The 20,506-nt window shown below is 59.0% G+C and overlaps 1 protein-coding gene across 1 annotated transcript in view; it reads right to left on the reverse strand.

The window, feature by feature from the left end:
• Window positions 1–10,638: 10,638 nt before the first annotated feature.
• LOC128898805 (hydrocephalus-inducing protein homolog) overlaps window positions 10,639–20,506 on the reverse strand; it is a 57,130-nt gene continuing 47,262 nt past the window's right edge. The window contains exons 53-63 of the mRNA XM_054175534.1: window positions 20,126–20,364; window positions 19,507–19,513; window positions 18,747–19,089; window positions 18,150–18,388; window positions 17,142–17,293; window positions 16,216–16,408; window positions 15,280–15,390; window positions 14,462–14,720; window positions 13,691–13,833; window positions 12,294–12,512; window positions 10,639–10,806 (exon numbers count right to left, since the gene is read on the reverse strand). Coding sequence (XP_054031509.1) covers window positions 10,639–10,806; window positions 12,294–12,512; window positions 13,691–13,833; window positions 14,462–14,720; window positions 15,280–15,390; window positions 16,216–16,408; window positions 17,142–17,293; window positions 18,150–18,388; window positions 18,747–19,089; window positions 19,507–19,513; window positions 20,126–20,364 — 2,073 coding nt within the window. The remainder of the gene's footprint in view (window positions 10,807–12,293; window positions 12,513–13,690; window positions 13,834–14,461; window positions 14,721–15,279; window positions 15,391–16,215; window positions 16,409–17,141; window positions 17,294–18,149; window positions 18,389–18,746; window positions 19,090–19,506; window positions 19,514–20,125; window positions 20,365–20,506) is intronic.

Below are 20,506 nucleotides of genomic sequence, written 5' to 3' on the forward strand. Positions count from 1 at the left end.
ACGCGTGCTCAGTCGCCCAGGCTTCTGCTCTAAAGAAAACCAATTCTCAGCTCTTCTCCTCAGCCTTGGTGTCTCCAGTTAGCCAAACACACTGTCTCTGGTTAAGTCTGTGAAATGTGCAGCTCCCCCTTTGTCCTCAAAACAGGCTCCTGCAAGCTTCTGGCCCCCAGTCCCAGTGCACTCTGAATTCTCTCCCTGTAACACAAAGCACAGACTCACCAGGGTATTCAGAACAATCCCCCATTTTCTTTTGGTCACCATAGACTTGTGTTAAAATGCCCAGATATTTCAGAACCTTAACTGGACCATAATTAAGTTCCTCTATTTTGATCACCTTCAGCTCATAACCATCTGCTTGTAACTTAATTGGCATAAACAATTTTACCTAAAGGTCTTAATCATTTTAAAACAGCAATTACACAGAATGACACAGAGCAGTGCTACAATGATTCCAACAGGTATTACAAACAAATGTTTATAAACCAACTTCTATTTGATAACCAAGAAGTTAACTCATCCCATACTTCTTTCAATCCACCAGAAGCATCATCCAAAGAAATCTGATGGAATATTTGGTTGTGATCTACAATCACTTAACATAGCTGCAGATTAACATAAGCACAACAGCTTACATTTATGGCTGCACATACAGCATGTAAGAAATCCAAAGCTACCCTATTTTGAGTAGATCCTTTTGAGAGACTCTTGACTTCAAGCTCTTGAGCTTTGACTGCATCTGTGCTTGCATTCCTCATCACTTCAGCTGTAGCAGAAAAATGTGCCATTGCTTTTTCAAGTTCACTGACCCCAAGCCAAGGTAGAAACCTCCTAGCAAAACTATGAGACTTGCTCTGCCTGGTTGGCAGTGGATTTGCTCCCCTCTTGGTGGTTCTTGCAAAGCTCCTGAGTAATTCCTGTGGCTGATTTACTGTGAAGATATGAGGATAGACCAGGCCTATAGCACAGCTTCCTTGCCATCCTAAGGGTAATACCTTATAAGCATTTTTACCACATAGCCAACACCATCCTGACCCAATAGCTATCAGCCATCCTTTAGGTATGTGTCCTTCCTTTCTGGTCTGATCAAGGCTCCCCATATTTGCTTCTTCCTAACTAATAAATTGTGAGCACTTTGAATACTGCCCTATAAAAATTACATTCCCACATCCAGGGTCAGTCCTGTTTCCCCTTTATTCCTGCCTATAGTTGTCTCCCAGCATTGCTGGATACAAGGCACAGGCATATTTAATCCAAGGGTTCTTCAAACTGTAATCTCCCCCTTAACTGAGATTGTGGAACCTCAGTACAATCCTCAAGCTGCTGGGCTTTTGGAATGCTTCTTGTATTTCTCTGTTACATCAGCAAAGCCTGTCCCTATCAAAGGAAACCTGTGTGCTGAATTCTCAGGTAGCTGGGAACATACCCAACAGTAAAAGACACTGCTGCCTGTCCACTGCAGGCTTGAGCCCACGACCCTGAGATGAAGAGTCTCATGACTGAGCTGGCTGTGCTCCCTCTCAACAACTGCAGAGAAGTGTTCTGTTCTCATACCCTTACTTCAGATGTTATAACCTTAGCTCCATAATGGCCTTTCAACCTACCTATCATTACTAATATTGGAAGAGAATTTCTCCACACATGGGAACATGCTCTTTGATTTTGATTGGACTCCTTATACAGAAATAGGGTTAGGATCAAGATTAGGCTCCAGCAGTATATGTTAACTCTGCCTCCTTAGCCTGCTGGGTGCAACCAGCAGCCAGGTGTCACGTCTTCTTGGCAGCAGTTACATTCTTCAGGAGCCCCACAGATTCCTTAGCCCACTTTAAGATTTCATTCAGAGTCTCTTCTCTACTTCCTCACTTAGCTTGTTTGCCATTTCCCATTGTGCTTTTGTTATTTCAATTCCTCTTCCCTCAAAATCCTCTACAATAATGTTTCCTATGTCTTCCTTACTTTCTCCCTTCTACTAACCCTTTCAATTTCAAAAACCTGATCTCCTCCTATGCCCAGGTGACTGCCTGGTGGGTGTGGGGAGGCCTGTGGATGTAGTCTCCCTGGACCTCAGCAAGGCCTTTGACACCGTCCCCCACAGCAAACTCCTGGCCAAGCTGTCAGCCCCTGGCTTGGATGGGAGCACACTGCGATGGGTTAGGAACTGGCTGGAGGCTGAGCCCAGAGAGTGGTGGTGAATGGTGCCACAGCCAGCTGGCAGCCAGGCACCAGTGGTGTGCCCCAGGGATCAGTGCTGGGCCCCATGCTCTTTAACATCTTTATTGATGATCTGGATGAGGGCATTGAGTCCATCAGCAGTAAATGTGCAGACGACACCAAGCTGGGGGCAGGAGTTGATCTGCTGGAGGGCAGAGATGCTCTGCTGAGGGACCTGGACAGAAGGGCAGAGTCCAAGGGCAGGAGATTGAACACATCCAAGTGCCAGGTTCTGCACATTGGCCAGAACAACCCCATGCAGTGCTACAGGCTGGGGTCAGAGTGACTGAGAACAGCCAGGCAGAGAGGGACGTAGGGGTGCTAGTTGATGGCAGGTCAAACATGAGCCTGCAGTGTGCCCAGGCAGCCAAGAGGGTGAATGGCATCCTGGCCTGCATCAGGAAGACTGTGGCCAGCAGGAGCAGGGAGGTCATTCTGCCCCTGGACACTGCACTGGTTAGGCTGCACCTTGAGTCCTGTGTCCAGTTCTGGGCCCCTCAGTTTAGGAAGCAGGTTGAGTTGCTGGAGCGTGTCCAGAAAAGGGCAACGAAGTTGGTGAGGGGCTTGGAGCACAGCCCTGTGAGGAGAGACTGAGGGAGCTGGGGTTGCTTAGTCTGGAGAGGAGGAGACTCAGGGGAGACCTTATTGCTGTCTACAACTCCCTGAAGGGAGGTTGTAGTGAGGCGGAGGTTGGTCTCTTCTCCCAGGCAACCAGTACCAGAACAAGAGGACACAGTCTCAGGCTGTGCCAGGGGAGGTTTAGGCTGGAGGTTAGGAGGAAGTTTTACACAGAGAGAGTGATTGCCCACTGGAATGGGCTGCCTGAGGAGGTGGTGGGGTCGCCTTCGCTGGGGGTGTTCAGGGCGAGGCTTGACAGGATGCTTGGTGCCATGGGTTAGTTGATTAGGTGGTGTTGGATGATAGGTTGGACTCGATGATCTCGAAGGTCTCTTCCAACCTGGTTTATTCTATTCTATAAGTGGTGTGGAATTCATGCTGATGTCAGTTTTGCTTTCTCTGCAGAGTCACTCTGACCTCTCCAGGCTCGGAGGTTGCTGTCCTTTCACTCGCGACACATGCCTCCACCCTTCTTCTGCAGGCCGGAGAGCTGCAATCTGTTGTTGATAAAACACACAAAGCTCTCTCCCAAGGGAGTGCATTCAGTCTCTGAAACAACTAACAAATCACTTCAACACATCCTTTTTCAGGTTCTATTTCTATATTTTCAAGCAGGGGCACCTTGGAAGGTTCCCCTTCAGCTTCAATTCCTGTCGCTGGGGTTTTTCCTTCTCAGCCCTCTTAGGAGTCTTTTGCACAATCGATTTTTCTGCTCCCACATCTACCAAAAAAAGATTGCCTCCTCCTTCTGGGGACTCATTTGATATTCTTGTCCCCAAAATATACAGCCCCTGACACCTCTATCCATGATCGATAGTACCCCAAAGGTCCCAGCAGCTGCCTGATTTCTGCCTTTGCCTTACAGCAGTTACAAACAGTTCAGCCTCTGCTTTTTCTTTCTCTTCATCCCTCCTTACATATACTTGCTGAGCTTCCCGTAGTAACTCCTCTGATCCCCTGTCTGGCCAATCCTCCATCTTTTCCAGTTTCTTTCTAATATCTCCCCATGATTTTGCCACAAACTGTGTCCTGAGAAGTATCACTCCAGCTGCAGCATCGGGGTCTATTCCAGAGTGCATCTGCAAGTCTTTCTTTACTCTTCCCATCCACTCCGTGGGAGATTCATCCTTCCTCTGTTGCTCTCTAAAAGCTTTATCAAAGTTCTGGCCCCTCAGTACAGCTTCTTTGATTCCTTCTGTTATTATAGTCCTCAGGTCTCCCATATCCTGTCTCCCTTGAAGCTGCTGCTGATCCCACCCAGGATCTTGATTAGGCTGCTTCTGATCTCCTGGTGGCCCCCCCTGATTCTGCCTCTCCCCTATTCTCATACCAGCCTGTCTAATCGTGTTTCTTTCCTCTGCAGTGAATGGAATACTCAAAACAGACTGCAGCTCTTTCCAAGTGTATGTATTGGGACCCAACAATTGGTCCAGTCTCTCAGCTACACCTAAGGGATCATCCAGCAAGGTTCCCATCTCTCTCTTAAAACTGTGGACATCTGATGCACTGAGAGGTACAGTCACCAACCCTATTCCTCCTTGCTGACCCCCACAGGCACTTCCCTGAGTGGATGTCATCCCTCGTGTTCATTCCTGTCATTCCTCACTCTGCTTCTTGTTCGGGTGGGTGAAGCAGAAGTTGGTTCTGGGGCTATTGGATTTAGGGGACCTTGACCCCTGTTCTGGTGAAAAGGTGGTGGTAGGTTACCCAGGGGTTCCCATTTCTCCTTCTCCTCATCTTTGTCCTTATCCTCAGTTTTCAATATTGGAAGAGGAGAGGGTCGTGAGACCCTAATCCCAACAGCAGCATATTCAGCTTCTTCCTTGCTAAAACACTGTGTAGAATTCACATGATGGTTCACAGCTTGGCAAATCCAATCCTCAAAAGATCCAAAAGTAGCCCAAAACACATGTGGTCTCAATGGTTCTTTTGGCCATACCTCCATACAGCAGTGAATCATTCTTTCCTTTGATTTCCCTTCTCTCTGTCCATCATCCTCCCAATATTGAATGAGCAGCCCTACTGGACTCTCTGGAGGAATAGAAGGTAAAGCCTTCTCTCTGTCCTGCTTTGATGACTTACTCTTCTCTTGTCCCATTTCCTCCTGACTACCACAAATATTTATGCAAGTGGAGCAGTCCAAACAATTCCTACTCAGGAATGCTATCCCTGGCTACCGCAGCTGCGCAGGCCAGTGGAGCAGCACCGCAGCTGCTCAGGCCAGTGGAGCAGCACCGCAGCTGCTCATGCAAGTGGAGCAGTCCAAACAGTTCCTACTCAGGAATGCTATCCCTGGCTACCACAGCTGCTCAGGCAAGTGGAGCAGTCCAAACAATTCCTACTCAGGAATGCTATCCCTGGCTACCACAGCTGCTCAGGCCAGTGGAGCAGCACCGCAGCTGCTCAGGCCAGTGGAGCAGCACCGCAGCTGCTCAGGCCAGTGGAGCAGCACCGCAGCTGCTCATGCAAGTGGAGCAGTCCAAACAATTCCTACTCAGGAATGCTATCCCTGGCTACCACAGCTGCTCAGGCAAGTGGAGCAGCACCGCAGCTGCTCAGGCAAGTGGAGCAGTCCAAACAATTCCTACTCAGGAATGCTATCCCTGGCTACCACAGCTGCTCAGGCAAGTGGAGCAGTCCAAACAATTCCTACTCAGGAATGCTATCCCTGGCTACCGCAGCTGCGCAGGCAAGTGGAGCAGCACCACAGCTGCTCAGGCCAGTGGAGCAGCACCGCAGCTGCTCATGCAAGTGGAGCAGTCCAAACAATTCCTACTCAGGAATGCTATCCCTGGCTACCACAGCTGCTCAGGCAAGTGGAGCGGCACCGCAGCTGCTCAGGCAAGTGGAGCAGCACCGCAGCTGCTCAGGCAAGTGGAGCGGCACCGCAGCTGCTCAGGCAAGTGGAGCAGCACCGCAGCTGCTCAGGCAAGTGGAGCGGCACCGCAGCTGCTCAGGCAAGTGGAGCAGTCCAAACAATTCCTACTCAGGAATGCTATCCCTGGCTACCACAGCCGCTCAGGCCAGTGGAGCGGCACCGCAGCTGCGCAGGCAGGTGGAGCAGTCCAAACAATTCCTACTCAGGAATGCTATCCCTGGCTACCACAGCTGCTCAGGCCGGTGGAGCGGCACCGCAGCTGCGCAGGCCGGTGGAGCGGCACCGCAGCTGCTCAGGCCAGTGGAGCAGTCCAAACAATTCCTACTCAGGAATGCTATCCCTGGCTACCACAGCTGCTCAGGCCGGTGGAGCGGCACCGCAGCTGCTCAGGCCAGTGGAGCAGCACCGCAGCCGCTCAGGCAAGTGGAGCAGTCCAAACAATTCCTACTCAGGAATGCTATCCCTGGCTACCACAGATACTCAGGCAAGTGGAGCAGCACCACAGCTGCTCAGGCAAGTGGAACAGTCCAAACAATTCCTACTCAGGAATGCTATCCCTGGCTACCACAGCCGCTCAGGCCAGTGGAGCAGCACCGCAGCCGCTCAGGCAAGTGGAGCAGTCCAAACAATTCCTACTCAGGAATGCTATCCCTGGCTACCACAGATACTCAGGCAAGTGGAGCAGCACCGCAGCTGCTCAGGCAAGTGGAGCAGTCCAAACAATTCCTACTCAGGAATGCTATCCCTGGCTACCGCAGCCGCTCAGGCCGGTGGAGCGGCACCGCAGCCGCTCAGGCCGGTGGAGCGGCACCGCAGCCGCTCAGGCCGGTGGAGCGGCACCGCAGCCGCTCAGGCCAGTGGAGCGGCACCGCAGCCGCTCAGGCCGGTGGAGCGGCACCGCAGCTGCGCAGGCAAGTGGAATAATCCAAATACTTGCCCTCTTCTTTCCGCGCCAGCTCCCCCGCGCCAGCTCCCCCGCGCCAGCTCCCCCGCGCCAGCTCCCCCGCGCCTCCCCCTTGCGGAGCCTGAAGCAGGGCACCTCAAACACTCAAGCTAAGGCAGCCGGATCCCACTGTAGCCGAATCCTCCCCCCAGGCGGTGTTCTCACCACCGTGGTCATCGTCGCTTGGATCTCGTGTACGAAGTTTTAGGGGGTCCGCTCCCATTGGCCAACAAACAACAAAACAACAACAACACAAAGGAAAAGAAAGCAAAACTTCTTTGCTTGCTTTCATTGAGCTCTGATGGTGCTGACCTCTCCCTCTTCCGACTACAATGAAGCCACCGCAAACGCGGCGCGGCGCCTCTTCGTTGGGAGGTCAAAGGACGTGAAGGTTCAGACGCTTCCCGGCCAGTGCACCGTCTGTTACAGGTGACTGCTGGTAAAAGTTTTGGGTAAGAGTTTTATTGGCACTGAAAGACCTTAAAAAGGTAATGAAAGGCAATCAAAGCAAGCAAAGCAACCGGCTGGGCGTGCGGGGGTACAAAACTTCACCCCACAGCAGCTTTACAATAGCTGTCTTCATCTTCCATAGTTACATCATCTACATAAAGAAGCTTATGCTAAACAGAAGGCAGGCATATGATACTGAGCCTTCAGAGCAGCTGATCAAATCCCTTCTCCCTACATTCTGGGTGGCAGGGGTCACAGCATCCCCTTGCACGCATGCTCAGTCGCCCAGGCTTCTGCTCTAAAGAAAACCAATTCTCAGCTCTTCTCCTCAGCCTTGGTGTCTCCAGTTAGCCAAACACACTGTCTCTGGTTAAGTCTGTGAAATGTGCAGCTCCCCCTTTGTCCTCAAAACAGGCTCCTGCAAGCTTCTGGCCCCCAGCCCCAGTGCACTCTGAATTCTCTCCCTGTAACACAAAGCACAGACTCACCAGGGTATTCAGAACAGGAAGGAACATTACAAATCAAAGACAGAAAAGCTTGGGGTCTGGGATCTGCCTTGAGAAGCTGGGGACCACCTCTCAACCCTTTCTTGTCACACAACCCAACAGCCTGGTTCCTGCTCAGTGCTGCAGCAGCGAGCCTCAGCGGATGCTCCAAGGGCTCTGTTCACATCCTGCCCTCAGGCTCCAGGCTCAAGAAGGTCTAAGAATTCCCTGGAAGCTTTGTGTGCCAGAGTTCAGTTGAGTGACTCTCACTCCTGCTCCTGAAGAGCTTCTGCCCTTGCCAGAACATAAGGACAGCTTTGACTCGAGAAACACAGAGCAGCCCAGAGCAGAACACCTTGTGAGGCCCAGCTGGCACCAAGCAGTATGGCTGAACTGCAGAGCCAACCACCTGTGCCTTTGTGCCAGGGGTACCTGAGCACTGCCTGCAGCTGCTGGCACTGCCCCTGCTGAACTGCCAGAGCAGGCCAGGAGGGAAACAGAGCTCCTAAGGAAATGGCAGCTGCAAAGAATGTCCTGCTTGAGAAGCAGCTAGGGGGAAAGCTGGCTGGGAGCTCACAGAATCACAGCCTGCTAGGGGCTGGAAGGGACCTCTGGAGAGCGTCCAGTGCCACACCTGCCAGAGCAGCAGCAGCCAGAGCAGGTCCCACAGGAATGCAGCCAGGTGGGTTTGGAAAGTCTCCAGAGAAAGAGACTCCACAACCTCTCTGGGCAGCCTGCTGCAGGCCTCCAGCACCCTCACACCAAACAAGTGTCTCCTCCTGTGGAGGTGGCAGCTCCTGTGCTCCAGTTTGTGCCTCCTGTTCCCTGTCCTGTCCCTGGGCACCACTGAAAAGAGCCTGGCACCTTCAGCTGACTCCCACCCCTCAGAGAGTGACAGACATTGAGCAGGTCCCTTCTCAGCCTTCTCCTTGCCAGACTAAAGAGCCCCAGGGCTCTCAGGCTTTCTTCAGCACAGAGATGGTCCAGTCCCCTCCTCATCCTCCTAGCTCTCTGCTGGGCTCTCTGGCAGTTTGAGGCTGGTTGCCTTGAGAACTGCAGAGCTCCAGCAGCTAGAAAGGTCCAGGAGGTGTACCACCAAGTGCCATCTCTGGCTGCCATGCCCACAGGTCCTGCCCCCCTGCAACATGGCTGCAAAGGTCATTTCTTCCCTTCTCCCTTCCTCTCTCCTCCTGGGAAGATGTGCAGGTTCCTAGCTGAGGCCTGCTCAGCACTGGGGATTCTGCCACTCGGGCCTGGAGCAGCTGACTTGGGGCCTGGAGCTGCCAGGCTGCATCCTGTGCTGCATCACAAGCGGTGGTGGAAGGGAGGGGAGAGAGGCAATGGCAGGGAGGGGGCCATGGAAGCCTGGGGGTGGGTGGCCTGGTAGAGAGGGAGGTCTGGGTGAAGCTTTGGCTTCATGAGCTGCTGTGTGAAGCCCAGAGCAGGGATTTCTTTGTATTGGCTCTGCACTACCCCCCTGGAGCTCTGGAGTTTGGGAGCAGCCTCTGCAGTGCAACTTCCCCACCCTATCCCCTCCTCTCTGGGAGCCCAAGCCCTTCCTTGGCCCCTTGTGCGGCAACAGAGCAACCTGCCTGCTCCTGAAACCAGCCCAGGCTCTCTCCAGCAGATCCCTGTCCCTCCTGCCCTGGGCAGAGGCAAACTCACAGCTGGGGACAAAACTCCCTGAGCCATGCTGCTGGCTCGGCTCAGGCCCCGAGGCCTAGCAGCACAGAGCAAGGGCACTGCTGAGCCACACAGCAGGAGGCTGCTAAGAGGATGTCTGGGGGGGCTGCACAGCTGCCTCCAGAGGAAGTCAGCCTTGGCTCAGAGCACCTGAAGTGCAGCCCAGGTCTGAGAACACCAGAGGGTGAAAAGCAGCCAGGCAGAAACTGCTGGGAAAGTCTGCGCTGGAGTCAGCTCTCCTGCTCCAGGCAGCAGGGCATGGGAGTGATCAGCACTCCCCTGGGAGCTGAGAGCTGGCCCAGCAGCAGCCTCGAGCAGGCCAGGCTTACCTAGGCTGTGTCCAAGTGAAAACTAAGCCCATGGCTGCTCCCCCTTAAGCCCAGGAGGGGCAGAAAGAAGCTGTGGGCACTTGAGAAACAAACCCAGAGAGCCAAAGAGAAACCCCTGTGGAATGAGAGCAGCAGACAGCTGAAGGCAGAGCTGAGAGAACACAGCCCAGGCAGTGCCAGCTGAACACCTCTTGGGAGGATGTCCTGGCTGGACAGGACTAGGCCCAAAAGAGGTTTCAGTAAGATGCCTAAGAAGCTGGGGGAGATAGACCCAAGGCAACATGGAGCAGTAAATGCCAGCCAAAGCTGTGTGGCAGGTACCCTGAGCACTCAGCGCTGTGCTGCTGCCCAGAAGGTGGTTGGCCAAGTTTCAAATCACTTTGCTGCCAGGGCTCAGCTTTGTTTCACAGCAGCAGTTAAACAGAGAGGCTCTTCAGTAACCCTGCCCCTTGCTGCCTCTGGCTCCTCTGCAGCCAGGAGGTGTGTGCTACTCGCCCATCTCCCCCCCCCAGCCCCCACCCCCTGCCCTCCAGTTTCACTCTGTGTCAGGCACCGTGCTTGGCTCCTCTTGTTGCTTCTCCTGGGCTTCACAAAACGATCCCCAGAGCAGAATGCTGGATGGGAAACGTTCCTGCCCGCTGCTCTCCACACCAGGCCTGGGCCTGGCTCAGAATCTGCGGCCTGAGCATTGCTTCCTAAGGGATTCTGAGGACTGCCTTTGTGAAGCACACTGGACATGAATTTCCTCCTCCCCCTCTGCCTTTGCTCCACCAGGCAGCCAAGGAGGCCAACCTTGGGACTGAGGCAGGAGCCTTCAGCTGGGAGTTGGCTCTCAGGAGGGGAGTTACTCCAGAGCAACTCCTTCCTCTGCCTCAAGTGCTCACAGCATCAGTGTGACCAAGGGGCTGGCTCAGGGGCTCCCCACCGGCTCCCCGAGCCTGAGCGAGTTGGGAAGAAGTTTATTAACCTTGGGGGGGGAAAATTGTTAGGAATGAACTCAAGGAATCCCTTTAATTCCTTAATCCCTCTCCTGCTCAGGCCTTAGCAGTCTGATGGTCTGGGTTCATCCAGTGCAGAGGAAGACTTCCCCAGGTCGGCTGTGGGCAGCTGGAGCTCAGAGCCGGTGACAGCAGCGCTGAGGAGAAGCTGCACCTCGCGGCTGCTGCCCTCCAGCACGGTGTGAGCTGGCTCTGCCTCTGGCTCCAGCACCTGCCAAGAGAAGAGGGAAGAGCCACTGAGCAGAGCCCAGAGAGCCAGGCTGAGCAGGGAGCCTCCAGCAGCACCCAGGGGCCACGAAGGCCATGCCCAGGCCTCAGCCCCCAGAGAGGGCAGCAGGAGAGCCTACTGCCGGGGGCTGTGTGTCACCTGCTGGCCAAAGGCAGCAGCACTGCAAGCACAGCCCTGGGGACTGCCCCTGGCTCCCAGGGCCTGGCCTTGCTTTTCCTGGCCCCTAGAAAGCCAGCAGCCTCCCCTGCAGGAGTCAGTTTCCCTCCTGGAGCTCTGTGGCTGGAGCAGCCCAAGAAGGAACAGCTCCAGCAGCTCCTTTTCCTTCCTGCCCAGAGAGAAGTCTCCTGTGGGGCATCAGCCACGCTGCTGGGGGCTGGGAAGGGGCATTTGGGGCTGGGAACCAGCTCCTTGGGGAAGTCTCTGAGTGCTGTCCCTCTGCTGGGCAAGGAGATTGGGGGTCCAGGTCTGACAATGGCTCAGCAGCTGGGGCAGAGGCAGCAGCCAAGAGCAGTGTGTTGGACAAGCAGGAAAGTCAGAGCAGGAGCTGCTGCTGAGATCCCCCCAGCAGAGAGCCCACAGCCAAGAGCAGAGGAGGTTTGGCTTGGGAAAGCCCTGGATGCCTCTGGAGGCCAAGCATCAGCCCTGCTCTCCAGAGGCCTGGCCAGCTCTGCTGCCCTGCTTGGTGCAGACAAGGCTCAGAGCTCAGCCCCAAGGGGCCAGGGAGCTGCTCAGCACACACAGCAGAGTGCTGCTGCTGCTCTGCACCCCAAAACAAGCAGCAGGGGCTTGAACTCCTGGGGAGTGCAAAGGCACTGCCTCAGAGAGAGAGAGATCTGCACTCCAGGGAATGGAGAGCTGCTCAGTGCTGACCAACAGCTCGAGGGGAGGGGAGGGGGTGGGAGGCAAGGGGCTGGGGCCAGACTCTGGTCAGGGGTGCCCAGGGACAGACAAGGGGCAGTGGGCACAAACTGGAACCCAGGAGGAGAAGAGTCTTTGGTGTGAGGCTGCTGGAGGCCTGGAGCAGGCTGCCCAGAGGGGTTGTGGAGTCTCCTTCCCTGCAGAGCTCCCCATGCCCCTGGCCCTTGTGCTGCTGGGCAAGCTGCTGTGGGTGCCCTGCTTCAGCAGGGGCTTGGACTGGGGGAGCTCCAGAGGGCCCTTCCCAGCTGCAGCAGGCTGTGCAAATGTGTTCAAACTGTGAGCTCCCATCCAACACAGGCTGCAACACTTCAGCTCTTGGCTTAGGCTTTGCCTGTGGCCAAAAGCTCTCTTGTCAGAGACTTCCCCACCTTGGCTGAGCCCTCAGAGCCCCCAGCAGCCTCCTCCCCTCTGACACACTCTGCTGCTGCCCCTCAGGGATGGAGTCACTGCCAGGAGGAAGGGCAGCTCTTGGCCAGCAGAGAGGGAGCTCTGCTGCCAGCAGCAGCTCCTCTTGGGGCAGCTCAGGGAGCTTTGGCTGCTGTGCTTCTCACCTTCCTCTTGAGAGGCCAGCTGGCACCTGGGGCCCTGGTGGCATCCACCCACTTGAGGGTGCCCCGGCGGTCGTCCCAGTCAGGCACCTCCTCTGGGGGCAGCTGGAAGTGGATCTTGCAGAGCTGGCACTTCACAGGGTGCCTCTGGAAGGTGACCTCCACTGGGGACTGCAAGGTGACTGTAACATCTTTGGCACAGCCAGCATGGAGGTGTCCCACCTAGGCAGCAGCAGAGAGCCAAGACCAAACTGGGATCACTGGCAAGGCCAGGCCAGGCTGTGGGTGTGGGGAGCAGCTGTGCCAGGAGCAGCTCTCTGAGGAGAGGCTGAAAGCCCTGGGGCTGTTGAGCCTGCAGAAGAGCAGCCCCAGAGAGGTTCTCTCAAAGCTTAGCAAGAGCTAAAGGGTAGGGCACAAGAGGCTGGGGCCAGGCTCTGCTCAGTGGTGCCCAGGGACAGGCCAAGGGGCAGTGGGCACAGACTGGACCCCAGCAGGTTCCATCTGAACAGGAGGAGAAAGTGCTTTGGTGTGAGGCTGCTGGAGGCCTGGAGCAGGCTGCCCAGAGAGGTTGTGGAGTCTCCTGGTGTGGAGAGCTTCCAACCCCCCCTGGGCACTGTGCTGCTGGGCAAGCTGCTGGGGGTGCCCTGCTGGAGCAGGGGCTTGGACTGATGGTCCCCAGAGGTCCCTTCCAACCCCAGCATGCTGGGACTGTGTGAAACTGCATCTTACTGAGCATTCATCTGGGCTTTGCTGGAGAGGAACAGCACCACAGGATGCCACCTCCCACAAGATGGAGCCTCTGCTGGGCCCAGCAAAGCCAGGGATGGCATCTCCTGGGGAGCACTGAAAGGAGCTCTCACTGCTCCCTGGTGGATCCCCAGTGGCTCCTGGGGGGCTGCCAGGCAGGGGGGGAGCAGCAGGGGGGGCTGACAGGCAGGGGGGGAGCAGCAGAGGGGGCTGCCAGGCAGGGGGGGAGCAGCAGGGGGCAGAGACAGCCAGGCAGGGGGGGAGCAGCAGGGGGGCAGAGACAGCCAGGCAGGGGGGCAGCAGCAGGGGGCAGAGACAGCCAGGCAGGGGGGGGAGCAGCAGAGGGGGCTGCCAGGCAGGGGGGCAGCAGCAGAGGGGCAGAGACAGCCAGGCAGGGGGGGAGCAGCAGGGGGCAGAGACAGCCAGGCAGGGGGGGAGCAGCAGAGGGGGCTGCCAGGCAGGGGGGGAGCAGCAGGGGGGGCTGCCAGGCAGGGGGGGAGCAGCAGAGGGGGCTGCCAGGCAGGGGGGGAGCAGCAGGGGGGGCTGCCAGGCAGGGGGGGAGCAGCAGGGGGGGCTGCCAGGCAGGGGGGCAGCAGCAGGGGGGGCTGCCAGGCAGGGGGGAGCAGCAGGGGGGCAGAGACAGCCAGACTCACCCTGGGGGAGAAGTGGAAGGGGGCCTCAGGCAGCCACTGGAAGCGCAGGGCCTGCTCCCTGCTGCGGTTGGTGAGGCTGAAGGTCACCGAGCAGGGGGTGCCCAGGGCACAGGCCCCAAACTGGATGTGGTGCTCTGGGGCAGCTGTGGGCATTGAGAGAGAAAGGTCTCAGTGTGCAGGGGGATCCAGCTGCCCCCTTACACCACAGACACTCAGGGCTCCAGCTCTGCCTTCTCCAAGCCTGCCTTCCTCTGGCACCTGCAGCCCAGGACGTGGCTGGGCCTGGGCTGTGGGCTCAGGGTGCCAGCTCCTGGGCAGACTTTCACCCTCAGCACCCCCAAGTCCTTCCCTGCAGGGCTGCTCTGGGCCCAGCACGGACCCCTGAGGGACACCCCTTGTCCCCAGTCTCCATCTGGACATTGAGCTGTGGATCACTCCCCTCTGGCTGTGACCAATCCCTTCCCCAGCAAGCAGTCCACCCCCAGAGGACACAGAGGCTCAGATGTGCTCTGCACAGCCCCCCGGGGGCTGGCAGGCCTCCTCTCAGAGGTCCTCAGTCCAAAGCTGCTCTCTGGGAGCCCTCCCTGCTGGCCTGCAAGCCCCTGCCTTGGCAGGCCAGCTCCCTGGGGCTCCCAAGCAAGGCTGCTCTGCAGGCTGCAGCAGGGGACAGCAGCTGGCTGCCAAACCTGGGCCGGCCCTGCGCCGGCACAGCCGGAGCCCAGCCGTGGAGGTTCCTGTGCCCTGCCGCAGCCTGGCAGCCTCTCCTCTTACCCTCGATGCTGTCCTCCTCCAGGCTGCTCTCAGGGAGGTTCTGCTCCTCCCTGTCTGCCACCAGCCCCAGGATGTCCAGGCTGAAGTCCTCCTCGCAGCCCTCCCCCAGCAGCCTGATGGTGGTGGCCCCAGCAGGGCTGTCCAGCAGCGCCAGCTGGAGCTTCCCTTCCAGGCGTTGGGGCAGGCTGGCTTTGAAGAGCACCTCGAACTCTGCTGCCTGCCCACACTGCAGGAGCAGGGCAGCAGTGTGGAGCTTCCTCTCTGCACAGAGATGGACAGCAGGGACAGCTCAGGCACAAGAGGAAGCCCAGCTTCAAAGCCAGCTGCCTCTAGGCACAGCCTGGCTCACCACCGCTTCCAGACCTTCCTCCCAGGCTCACAAGGCTGGGACCCCACCAGCAATGTCCCTGCTGCTCCTCCTGAGCTCAGCTCAGCACTCAGCTCTGGCTCAAGCTGCAGCCAGCCAGCTCCTGCCTTCAGCAGAGCTGAGTCAAAGAGTGCTTTGGGCTTCTGCTGGCTGGCTGTGGGCTCAGGGGCTGCCTCCTGGCAGGCTGGGGACTGCCCACGTGCAGCAGCAAGGACCTCAGATGCTCCACTGAGGTGCTGACAGCCCCCCAGGACTCAAGCCCCCATGTCCAGAGGCAGAGAAACACTTCCCAGAGCCTGCCAGAAGGAAAGCAACCCTGCAGAGAGTCCCTCTGCAGGAGCCCAGAGAGCCCCAGGACACAAAGCAGGGCCAGCAGCTGCTTGCTGCTTGGCCAAGGCAGCAGCAGGAGAGGAATTCTCCCTGGGGGGGAGCACATTTCCTGCCCCATGACTTCACCTTCTCCAGCAGAGGCCTCCATGCCCACAGCTTGGTAGAGGCACTTGGTGGTGGGCCTGGCTTTCAAGAAGAAAGCTCCCTGCTCATCCAGCAGGTCCAGCAGCACCTGGGGGAAGAGCAGGGCCACACTGGGGTGGGCACAGCATGGCCCAGGGCCTGAGCCCACACTGCTGCTGGTCCACCCCAGGGAGCCCAGTGTGCTGCCCCCCTTCCAACACAGCTCTGAGCACAAGGCTGGAGCGAAACCAGACCAGAGCCAAGTCTCCACAGACCCTGGGAGCTGAGGGAAACAGCAGCAGGCAGGACAGGAGGGCCCAAAGTGATGAGCCAAAGGGGACTAAACTAAACTGAGGCTCAGCAGAGCCTGGTAAACCAGGAGCAGAGCCAAGCCAGTGCCACCAGGACATGAGGATGACATCCAGCCCAGCCAACAGGGCAGAAGGGAGACTGGGGAAGCCCCCCCCAAGTTGTGCTTCCCTGGGAAGGCCTCAAAAGCCTCTCTCAGAGGAACTCCCTTCCTGGCAAGCAGAAGTCAGCCAGGGGCTTCCCCCAGGCTTTCTGAGGCCCCTTCCCAGGCTGCTGCCTGAGGCAGGGAGCAAGGAAGCAGCACAAGCCCCAGGGGTGGGTCAGGAGCGGCAAGGCCAGCAGCAGCCCAGGCCAAGGGGATGAGGACACAAGGGAAGGGCTGATGGCACCTGCCTGGAGGCAGCTGCTGGCAGCAGGCCTCTGCCCACTGCTGTGGCACAGCAGCAGGTCAGGAGGTCGTCCTCCTGCCACAGAGGGGCTCTGAGCACCAGCAAAGGCTTTCCCTTGGGCTCCAAGGGCACCTGCAGAGCAGGGGGGCACCTGCCCACCCCCCGGCTGCGCTGGGCCCTCTCCTCCCCAGCAGCAGCCTTGTTCCCAGAGCAGAGTGCCCTCAGCAGCTGCTCACCTGGGCAGGGACAGGGCCAGAGTTCTGCAGGACCAGGGGCAGCTTCTGCCAGGCCCCCAGGGGCAGCCTCCTGAAGAGCAGCAGGGGCTTCCCTCTCCTGTCCCTCCGCGCCGGGCGCAGGACCCTCACCTCCGGCAGCTTCCCCTCGCCGCAGATCTCGAAGCTCAGGCTCTGTGCTCTGCCTGCTGCAGGGCTGCAGGAGAGGGGCAGCAGAGCCATTGCTCACTTGGCAAGCACTGAGGCCAGGGCCACTGCTGCCCTTGCCCTGCCTGGGGCTCCTGGCCCCCAGCACACAGCTGCCCCTGGCTCCTCTCCTCCCGGTCCCATCAGCCACGTCCCCAGGGCAATCTGCTGCGCAGAGCCAGAGCCTTCCAGAGCACCGCTGCAAAGCACTGCACTCAGGGAGCCCTGCAGGGCAGCAGGGGCAGGAGGAGGGCACAGAGGGCTCAGGGCAGGCTCCCTGGCTGTGCTGAGCTGAGCCAGAAGCAAGGAGCAGGAGCAGAGCAGGAAGAAGTGGCCAAGCCAGAGGGACGTTGCCTTCCCTGCTCTGCTGCAGCTCAGAGCCACAGCTGCTGCTTTCCCTGCAGCATCCCTGTGGGCAGGAGAGGCTGAGAGCCCTGGGGCTGCTGAGCCTGCAGAAGAGCAGCCCCAGAGGGGGTCTTCAGTGGGAGGCTGCTGGAGCCCTGCAGCAGGCTGCCCAGAGGGCTTGTGGAGTCTCCTCTGCAGAGATTCCAACCCCCCTGCAGCCTGGGATCCTGGGCAAGCTGCTGGGGTGCCCTGCTCAGGCAGGGGGTTGGGCTGGGGGAGCCCCAGAGGGCCCTTCCAAACCCCTCCGTGCTGGGGTGCTAAGCACTCTACCCGAGGCCACTCCAAGAGCCAGAAGCCATCAGGAAAGTCCCCTGCCAAGCTCTCCTGAGGTGACTTACCTTCTCTGAGCATCAAGGGAGGCCTCAAAGGTGCACTGGTACCTCTTCACCTTCTGTGGGCTGAAGGTGACAGTGGCAAAGGCCTGGGAGCAGCTGGGCACACACAGCTGGGCAGGATCCACCTCGAACACCTGGCCAGGGCGGCTCTTCAGCTTGGGGGAGCCAAGAGAGGAGGCTTAGGAGGAAGCTTCTCCCCAGGTGCTGCTGCCTCAGCCATGCATGGGTGATGAGGAACAGCCCCAGGCAGCCTGGCCCCCTGCCTGTTTCCTTGGACAGGCTCCTTCCATCTCAGGGGGTGACCCAAAGCAGTGCTGAGCCAGGGGGCTGCCCTCGAGCCCAGGAGTGCAAAGCTTGCTTTGAGCACTGGGCAGAGCCCCAGCACAGATGGGAGGTGGGGACTGCATGGGGAACCCTGCAGAGAACCTGCCCCTGGCCTCTAAAGAGAAGGGGCAAAGACCAGGGAGCCTCAGGGAATCAGAGAATGCCTTTGGTTGGAAGAGGCCTTTAGGATCATCAATCCAAGGCAGAACCCAGCACTGCCAGCTCCCCCCCAAACCATGGCCCTCAGCACAGCTCCACAGCTTGGAAACCCCCCTGCAGATGCCTTGGGCAGCCTGGGCCAGGCCTTGACAACCCTCCAGGGGAGGAAACTGCTCCTCCTGTCCAACCTAACCCTCCCCTGGCACAACCTGAGGCCATGTCCTCTTGTCCCAGCACTCGCTCCCTGGCAGAAGAGGCTGAGCCCACCCCAAAAGGCTCTGCTTGGAGCCCTGGCTCAGAGTTGAGGGAAAGCTCCTCCTCTGCCTGTGCTTCCAGGAGATGCTCCCAAGGCCCCAGGCCTCCCACCAAGCAGCCAGGGGCCTTGAGCTAAAGCCCTGCCTGGGACACGCCGAACGCAGCCCAGCCGTCACCTGAGCCGGCCTAGCCTGGGCAAGGGGAAGCCATGAGGCTGGGGAAGAGGGCAGCTGTCAGGCAGCCTCCAGAGTGCCCAAGGCCTCCTGTCCCTACCTTCCTGGGGCTGGGTTTGATGGAGAGCAGCACATCACAGGGCACTCTCTTCCTGTTGAGGATGCTGAAGCGCGCCGTGGCCCGGTGCCCCACCAGGACATCAGGGAAGAGGAACTTGTTCTGGTCAGTGAGGAACACTCCCTGCTGCTCCTGCCCTCTCTGCAGGCCTGGGCAGAGGCTGCTGCTGCTGCTGATCTGGTGCCCCTCAAAGATGGCCTCGATGTCATCCACCACGAAGGCTGCGAGCGGAGCGGAGCAGAGGGAGGGCTGAGCAAGGAGAAGCCTCCTGCTGAGCTGCCCTGCCCCTGGGGGCCTCTCACGGCCTTGGAGAAGCCCTTTGTGCCCAGGCAGCTGCCAAACCCAGCCCTGGCTAGGGGAGCTGCCTGTGAGGATGCAGCTCGAGCACCCTGAGCACCAAAGGCTTTCTTCTGAGCCTTCCAGGCATCCCTCCCAGCCTCCCCCAGCGGCGCAGCTGACAAGGAGCTGCGAGGAGGCCGAGAGGGGAGCTGGGGCTCAGGCCGGCTGCTCTCGGCCAGGACTGAGCCTGGGTGCTGAGCAGCAGCGCTCTGGCCCCAGGCAGCCGTGGGCAGCACGTACCTGGCAGGCAGGACTCGGCCAGCAGGGTGTAGGGGATGCCCAGAGGGTTGTCCCTGGGGTCCCTGTGGCTGATGTCAATGAGCAGCCGCTCCTGGCACGGCCCCGGCCGCCCCGCGGCGCAGTCCACTGTCACCAGCTGCTGCTCCCCAGCGAGGATGCAGCCGAAGGCAGGGGACACAGTGAACATGCCCAGGCTGAGGTGAGCCTGCAGAGAGAGACCCAGCAGAGGCTGATGGCCAACAGCCTCCCCCTGAGCCTCCCAGCAAGGAGGGCTCCAGGCCTCGGCCTCCAGCTGGGCCCAGGGCAGGCAGGGAGGACTCCCTGGCCCAGAGCACAGCCCAGGCTGGGAGAAACGAGCCAAGAAGAGGTGCAGGGCCCCATGCAGACCGTGTCCCACCCCATGGGGACAAGCCCCCAGCCTGGGCACGGTGTGGAGGAGCCTGTGCTGGGCAGCAGCAGCCACTCACCTGCCTGCAGCTCAGCCTGGCTGCAGCAGAGGCTCCGACCAAGCTCTGCCTCCCCTGGGCCTGGGAGGGCTTCCTTTGGTGTGCACTAGAGGGGAGAGCAGAGAGCATCCCTCAGGCTGAGCTCCTCCTGCCCCCCTGCAAAGCCAAAGCTTCCTCCCCCTGGAGGAAAGTCCTGCTGCTCTTCATGCCCCCTGCACCACCTGTGCCTGTAGCTGATGCACAGATGGGCTCCAGCCCCAGGTGCAGCAGGATCCCCAGGAGGATCCTGGGGCCTCTTTCTACACCCTGCTCACAAGCCAGCTGCACAGGCAGGCCATAACCCAGGGCTCACAGAACATGGACTTGGTTGGGTGGAAGGGACCTTTCAGATCATCCAGTCCAGCCCTGAACCCAGCACTACCAGGGCACCTCTCCTCCATGGCCCTCAGCAGCAGCTTTGAAAGCCCTCCAGGGACAGGGACTCCACCACTGTCCTGGGCAGCCTGGGCCAGGCCTTGACAACCCTCAAGGGGAAGAAGTTCTTCCTCATGGCCACCCTAACCCTCCCCTGGCACAGCTTGAGGCCTTTTCCTCTTCTCCTGTCGCTGGGGAGAAATGACCAAGCCCCACCTGGCTCCAGCCTCCCCGCAGGGAGGTGTAGAGAGCCAGAAGGGCTCCCCTGAGCCTCCCCTTCTCCAGGCTGAACCCCCCCAGCTCCCTCAGCTGCTCCTCACAGCCCATGTGCTCCAGGCCCCTCCCCAGCCTTCTTGCCCTGCTCTGGCCACACTCCAGCACCTCGAGGGCCTGGGAGCCAGGAACCCAACCCCGAGGCCAGGAGGCCCAGCGCAGCCTGGCCGTGTGTCCTGCCTGCCGCAGCCCAGCCCTGCCGTGGGGCCCCCTCCAGCAGCAAGGCTGCTGCAGCTCTGCTCTCACCCTGTCTCTGTGGGCTCAGGTGGCCCCTGCTCTGCTCTGCAGATGAGGAACTGGAAGGGCAGCAGGCCTGTGTTGTGCAGCAGGAAGCTGCAGGCTCTCCTGGTGCCGCTGGCCACGGCCCCGCAGTCGAGCAGCGCCGCGGGGCTGATGCTGTACTGGCTGAGCACAGCTCTGGCCGACAGCCTCACTGGGATGCTGGCAATGGGCTCCCCTCCTGCACGCGGCCTGGGCTCCAGCACCTGCAACCAGAGACCGGCCTCTGTCCTGTCCCCACAGCCCAGCCGCCCGGCAACTGCTCCCCTGCCTGGGAGGCCTCCTGCAGAGCTGCGTTTCCAGCCTGGCTTCCCAGCCTGGGAGGCCTTGGAAGAGTCAGTGCTCGAG

This window comes from Dryobates pubescens, chromosome 32 (assembly GCF_014839835.1).
Source record: "Dryobates pubescens isolate bDryPub1 chromosome 32, bDryPub1.pri, whole genome shotgun sequence".
NCBI lineage: Eukaryota > Metazoa > Chordata > Aves > Piciformes > Picidae > Dryobates > Dryobates pubescens.